Source organism: Dreissena polymorpha, chromosome 15 (assembly GCF_020536995.1).
Source record: "Dreissena polymorpha isolate Duluth1 chromosome 15, UMN_Dpol_1.0, whole genome shotgun sequence".
In the NCBI taxonomy this organism is placed as follows: Eukaryota; Metazoa; Mollusca; class Bivalvia; order Myida; family Dreissenidae; genus Dreissena; species Dreissena polymorpha.
The window spans coordinates 8,707,583-8,714,890 of NC_068369.1; the positions used below are offsets into that span (position 1 = coordinate 8,707,583).

Here is a 7,308-nt window from a genome sequence, read left to right on the forward strand (position 1 = left end):
AATGCGACATGCATTACCCATGCATAACCAATGCTTTAAAACAATTTTAATTGATAAACTATCAATCACCTGTAAAGTTATGCCAATAAATAAATCACGAATGAAATCATATTCAAAGCATAGTATATACAATGTTATTCGTGCCATATAAACATGTTGAAGACTGCCAACACCGAATGTCATTTTCAGAACTGACAGATGTTTTTATATAGAATTCTTATTTGCATTAAATAAGGGACAATGACCGTGCAAGCTTCATGTTCCTCTTTGACACTGTGGCTTGTTATACAGGACGTCTATTCGTTCCTTTCTTCATTCTTCATTTCCCTGTGTTGAATGTCCTTGTATCAATACATCTAATCTGTACCATGCTCGGCATTTCCACATTGTGACAGCAACCAGTAAAATCTCAATGATTGTAGTTAACAGCTCAAAATAACATTTATCGGCAAAGCATACAGCTAAGGAAATATCGAACCGACTCGAATGAAAATGAATACAAAAAGCTGTAACTAACATAAATGCAAGGAAGGGCCTATATCCCAACCATGTCATACGAACAAACAATCCAGTTCGAGTGTTATAAAAGTAGCGATCACATTTTGTTTTAATGGTCCTTTTAACATGTTCATGTTTGTTTTCCCTATTTTCTTCCGTGATTTTTTCAGGCAACTTCCAGTACACATTTATGCTTATATCTTTACCTCTGTCTGTATACTTAACTCTCTCCTTTACTTGAATTATGTCGCCGGGTAATATGATCTCTTGAACGGAATCTGTTATTTGTAAAAAATTCTCTCCATACGATGTAGGTTTGCTAACCCAAACGCTTTTCCGAAAGCTTCCTAAAACGCCAATTCCTAAAGGAATATGATACCTTAGTGGATTTCTGAGAACGTTCAGGCCATACATGTATGTCATCGGCATAACAACAGTCCACATATGGTACACTAAACAACTCAAGTAACATCTCTTGTAGAATAATGTTTCAAAATATATCGCAAGATCAACTGCATTTAGGACACTGATTTGGAAATTATTTACCTTGCTGAAAAAATGACCTAAATAGATCTCTTCACCAATCTTTGTTAACCAGTTTGTCAGGAGATGTGACTCATTAAGCAAAGAATTATTGAAGTATGTAACTTTGAAATGGTCGAGTTTTCGAAGAACATTTCTTCTTTGTTTGGGAGAAATTTTGTTCAATAGAAGATTTCGTTCTGGCATCATATAGTACGGAAGATTGTTTTCCTGCAAACACTCTTTGAGATATTCCAGAGCTTTTCTGATACACATGACTAGAGTGTCTGGCCGGAAATCGTTGAATGGCGTTGATTCGGCCTGCCACAGCAATACGTTTTTCATAACGAACGATGATATTTCAGGGCACACAGTTTGCAGTTCATACTTTGCTAAAAACTTCAATACCACGTACACTTTCATATGTGTATTGTTGAGCGTACGTAGTAGATACATCTCCCCCAAGGTGAAGCACAGCCTCCACTGAAGATCGTTGTGCGCTGTGCCTTTTTGTGCTACTGGAACCACAAATGCTGGCAGATCTACAACGTATTGGATAGTTTTCTTGGATGGCCAATCGCCCTTTCGTTCTCTACACGACCATTTAGTTAAAAATGTGCTGCAGATGCATGGCAATCCACGTACATAATCGATATTGTCATTTAAAGTTATAGGCAAAAGACTTGCCAGATAACGCTTTTCGAAAGTGTTGCAAGACTTCGGCCAGGAGGGACCCTGTCTTTGCTTAAAAACCATTTGTTTACCAAGATAACCATTAGATGTAGCAAACATGTCGTCGTTTTCGGCCATGAATATTTTCGCGGAAAGAAATGTTTCACCAAAGCGTTGTATGAGAAAATGCTGAATATCGCGATAAAGACATATTGTTGCAAACGCCCCATGGGCTTTCAGGAAATAATGACCTGGGTGCGTTCGTGTGCTGTCTAATTCCAACCATGCATCGGGTCGTGTTTTCTGGTCTTCAAGGCTATTGCTTTCAAAACAATAGCATGACTTGAATATTTGTAGAACGTCTGTGTCATTTATGTATTGTAAACCAATACCCTCACGTTGACTTCCAACAAAGATTCTATCAATATCGTCACGCTTTTGTATTTTACGTGCAGACACGGTTCGAGCAATTGTACACCTATCAAGCATACATATTCGTTCTTTTATGTCATTTTCACTGAAGCCCAACTGATCGAGTAAATTGTCCAATAGAATGGACAAACTGTTTTCCGCCATTTAGTAAGGGTACTTATCCACTGCATCTGAAGAAAAGAGAAACTGTGTATTCGATCCAAAGCTAACGCTTTTTCTTTTCTTTGTGATTAAATAGTCCTTTCAACAGTGACTGTTTTTATTGAATGCATATATAGTGTTCACAAAATTTAAATAGGACTGAATTTTTTGCACTTTTGTTATATAGTTTTGCATGTTGTTTTCGTTAATAAAAATAAATGATATTGTTGATTTTTGTTATAATATTTAAACGACATCATCGAAACGCTGTGTTTGCTTCGATAACAATACTCATATTTACTCGTTACCCGGCAATTATCCGAATACACATCAAACAGTGTAAACAAATGAATACTACTAAGAAAACCCCCTATTATATTGCATGTGTATCGTTCTGGATTGTAGATTAGAAATATCAATGTTGTTAACAAAACTAAAAAATAATTGCTATTTGAATTAACACGAACGCTACATTTTTCCCAAATCTGAAAGCATTTTTCTGTCACTAACATGGTTTAAAAATACATTTAATACTCACCTATGTTTAATTTCCGAACACGATGTCATGTGGAATAATAAGATCTGTTTTCAAAAATTCATAATCAATATTACACGACTGTTAATCTAAATTTCCACACTAGCAAAAGCAAAATATGTTAGCGAACTTTGCATCACAAATTATTGTCCAATACCCCATACATTGTCTACGTTTTGTCTTAATTGTTTAAATTCAATGCATACATTGCATATTTACGAAGCCTGTGTTTCTTGTTGCTGTGTTCGACGATTTATTGAAAACGACCGCATAAATAGCAATTAATAATATGACCTAAATTTAAGAAACACGATTGCAATGCATACTCACCTATGTAACAAAATACATATGAACAGATACGGGGTTTTCGTCACATTGAAATATTGGAGTTTCCGAATCTAAAATACGTCATTTCAACCAATAAAAAAACTGAAACGTATCATTCGTTGGTCAGGCTATGTTTAGATAGTTATATTGATTTCAAATCATTATAAAGCTTAGGGAAACCGAAAGTAGTCGATTATGATAAAATCGATGTCAAAAGTATAGCAGGGTTAACCTGCGCGTGGGTTAAACGTAGATAAGCTCGAAAATTAGGAAGGGAATGTTAATTCATGTTGATAAATGGTATCGCATATTGCTAAAAGATAACTGTATGTTGACATATTAAAATTTCATGTTTGAAATATGACAAATGCAAATTATATTCTGATATAGGATATAGTTTACAAAAATTATGCAACTTTCATGCTATTTTAAGCTTCCTTAACCTTTTGAAAGACAAAACCTTGCATATGCTTATACATATACATAACTGTTAATCACATAAATCTGTAAATGAAAAAATATTCAAAATTATGATTATTCTAATAAAAACTTACTGATTTGTAATGTGTACGTTTCAATTTTAACTAACCCTAATAATTCTAGATTTTGCATTCAAAAGGGAAACTTCAACCATATCCAAATCAAACAGCACTAAGCGTGTTGCAAAGTCAAGCTCCAACTTTCAAGTGGCATAATGTTCGAATGGAACCTGTCTTCCTTAATGTCTACAGGAGTTTAATGTGTCTTTTAACGGGAAGGTGTTTCATTATATCTCGGTGGCCTGTCTGACCTCACCCCTTACCAGTCGGCTGAAGAATACCAATGGTGGAAAAGTGTAACCTTCAAGCTCTTTTATACTGTGACCAGGATGGTCTTTCTTTAATTATTTCGAAGTTTTTTGCTGTATTACAGTTTTTTGCACATATTAATGTTGCCCAATCTTAACGAAACTTCTTCAGAACATTTATCACAATGGTATATCACCTGAGCTCGGGTTAAAGGGAAACTTTGTGAGGAGATTTGTCAAAATCCGAGCTGATCTTGAACCTGAGTCACATTGGGTAAAAATGTTAGGTTACCAGGTCAAATTGAAAATAAAACATGTAAAAAATGTTGCCCAATCTTCATTGAATATTTCAGAACAATTACACCCAATTATTGCTCGGCCAAGTTCAAAATTTGATGGGGTTGAAAACAAATTTTATAAGTTAAATGCGCAATTCTAATTTAACAATAACACTACATAATAAAAAAAAATATTAAATATTAACATGTGAATAAAAGTATTTATTCGACACATGCTTATTTATACAACTACATATATTTTCTTCATTAAGCTGGAAACACTTTGCGGAGTTTCCTGCGATACGCGGTATAAAGCTGTCACCTGACAAATGGGCACAGGTTTCCAGCGTTCACCGTCTCTTGTTTTTCCTGGTCGGTCATTAAGAATTGTGTATCCATGTTTTCCATAAATTGTATGTATTTAGCTCACGCTTGTCATACTGTTGTATTATCGCATATTTGTCGTGGCTGCACTACGGAAAAAAAAAGCACTCGTCGGGCTTTGCAAAGAGAGTGTTGTTGTTTTGTATTGTAAACGGGTATTAAGCACAGACAAAAGTCTGATAATGCTGTTTATGTAAAGAGACTGGTCATGCTTTTACGCTTTAGTAATCATAGAATGTGAAAGAGATGCAGAGATTCGCAAATAAAATATTAGCAGCATGCTATCCGATTCACACTTATACAACACAAGTTACGTTGAATGATATGATTAAAGTTACCATTGTAATAACGACAACACCTTAATATAATATGCGATGTACCTGTATTTTAAGTTTTCAAACGTTTTGGGCTTATATAATTGTCAATATGTGGCAATATATTAAATCGACAGATTGGCATATAGCAGTATTATGTACTACAATGCATAAAACGAATACAATGTATGACAATATGACACAATATATTGGATTTCATGTGTATTTTATTGATCTCAACTTCACTTAGACGCTGTTTTACTTGCTTTGCAGTTTTGTCCGCTGTAGGGTGTGCGTGCGCAGTCGAGTCTTAGTCGTAGCCGTTCGTCCGGTCCATGTAGTAGCCGTACGATCACAGTTGAGCCTGACAGGGGTGCGCCATGGGGCTGCAGCTGAATTCGATCCCTCGCAGGCGCTGGGTTCGGATGACCCTGTGAAGGTCAATGACTGATTTTTAGGCAATCATGAATGAACTGATGATTGTTTACAAACGTGGAATAGTTATTATTATAGAATGATGAACAATAGAATGCCAACTACTAAAGAACTGCAAACAAATATACACAGTAATATACAGTCATGTGCTAAGGAACAAGTGAAGGTCGTAGCCCGAAAAAAAATGTTGGATTTGGCCCGGGTGCTCAAAACTTTAAACGCCAATTAAGGTAACAGTCTGTTAACTTCTGTCCCAAATAAAATTGATTTGAAAGGCAATACTATTTTCAGACATATGCAAATTATTCCATCAAACAAATTTGTTCAGAGATGACACGTGTTTTGAAGGATTAACCATTCAGTCACATGAATAACTTTCGCATAGTGTTTTTCTCCATAGTTTTACTTAAACTCACTTAAAAGTTGACCCAGCATTTATGGGTTATGGTTAGGTTAGGGTTAGGGGTCGGGTTAGGGTTAAGGTTAAGGTTTAGGCTAATCCTAATCCAAAACCGACCCCTAACCCTTTCCCTAACCCTCTACCCCCATGCGCATTACAATACCATGCCTCGCTCGCTGTCGTTGTCCGCTCCCCGGTACACTTGGAGACTTCTAACGCAACACTTTTCAAACTTGAATACCTCAAATAATGAGTTAAGATTTTGATTTAAAATTGCACATGTGATCATTTGACTGTATTCTGTGCAAGATAACGATTTAATCATTCATCCGTGACAATGGGACGCTTTTGCACGTGGGGTAGGTATGGTTTCATTCTTTTGCACGTGATTGTTGTGAAACGCGATATGATAATAATTTTATTTAAATGTCTTCATTTAAGGTTGGTTGATAGACCAAAGAAAACATAAAATTAATTTAGAAATCAATATGCCCCGTATAAAATTTCAGGAGCGCAAAAGCGCAATCGGCATGTTGCAAGCTACCCGCCCCTCTTGCCGAAGCATCCGATCGTCGCGGATGAATGATTTTATCGTTTGCTTGCACATACTGTAGTCAAATGATCACATGTACACTTATTGGTAGGGTGACATTCAGGACTTTTAGAAACAGGGACCTGGACACAATGTTGCAACAAGCCATGTCATATACTAAAATGATCGGGATACCTTGAAGTTTATCAGACCACCGGCATAAATTGTTAGGTCTTTTCGTAATTAAGACAATTAATTTCAAGTGACGATCATTCGTATGAAAACTATTCACTCAAAGCCAAGGTATTCAATAACAACTCTTCCAAATCAAATAAAGACAATGATGGTGAAGGAGAAAAAATAAGTTCTTCACCAGCGCACACATCATCAATACTCACAGAGGAACCAAAAATCCAGTTTAAACCGAACACGGACAATATTGTGATAACCAATCTGACGCGACACAATACAATTGCTGTATGAGTCGTGGGTAACCACAAGTATGATGATGATAACGACGAAAATGAGTCCAACTACGATTCTTGCCTTCGCGATATAGAGGAAGAGCAAAGCATCGAGCATCATGAAATAGAGAGGGAGATGTGTGACGATGAGACTGTCGATATCAATAAGGACCATTTTGGAATACGGACAATTGAAACTCGACCGGGTACGGAATCTAACAGACCTATTTGTGATTTCGTTAATGTAGACACCATCTCGGACACAGCAAACACATTACGAGCGAAAACACCCGTGATCGATGCAAACATTAATTCGGAAACTTCTTTTCTGTTTTGAAGTCGAAGACAGCTTCCTTACTTATTCATATGTCAATACCGAGAGAATATTTAGTATAAATTATACTGAATAATTAGCAGATATTTGTACAATGAAGCTAGTTTATGTATTTTTGATGACTGCAGTCTAAAAAGGGGTCTTTAGTGGAATGATATTAAATCAATGGGCGAATATGGAATAAGCAGACAATGAATTTTTAGATGACACATATAAATATGTTGTGTAAATATATTGGGTTCCAAACCGCATT

At 36.0% G+C, this 7,308-nt stretch overlaps 1 protein-coding gene across 1 annotated transcript; it reads right to left on the bottom strand.

Annotated features, from left to right (window-relative positions):
* LOC127860552 (uncharacterized) lies at positions 1-3,073 on the bottom strand. Its single transcript, XM_052398674.1, has 2 exons — positions 2,804-3,073; positions 1-2,294 (listed from the first exon to the last, which is right to left on the bottom strand). The coding sequence occupies exon 2, from the start codon at positions 2,266-2,268 to the stop codon at positions 313-315; it is 1,956 nt and encodes a 651-aa protein (XP_052254634.1). The 5' UTR covers positions 2,269-2,294; positions 2,804-3,073; the 3' UTR covers positions 1-312.
* Between the last annotated feature and the right edge of the window lie 4,235 nt (positions 3,074-7,308).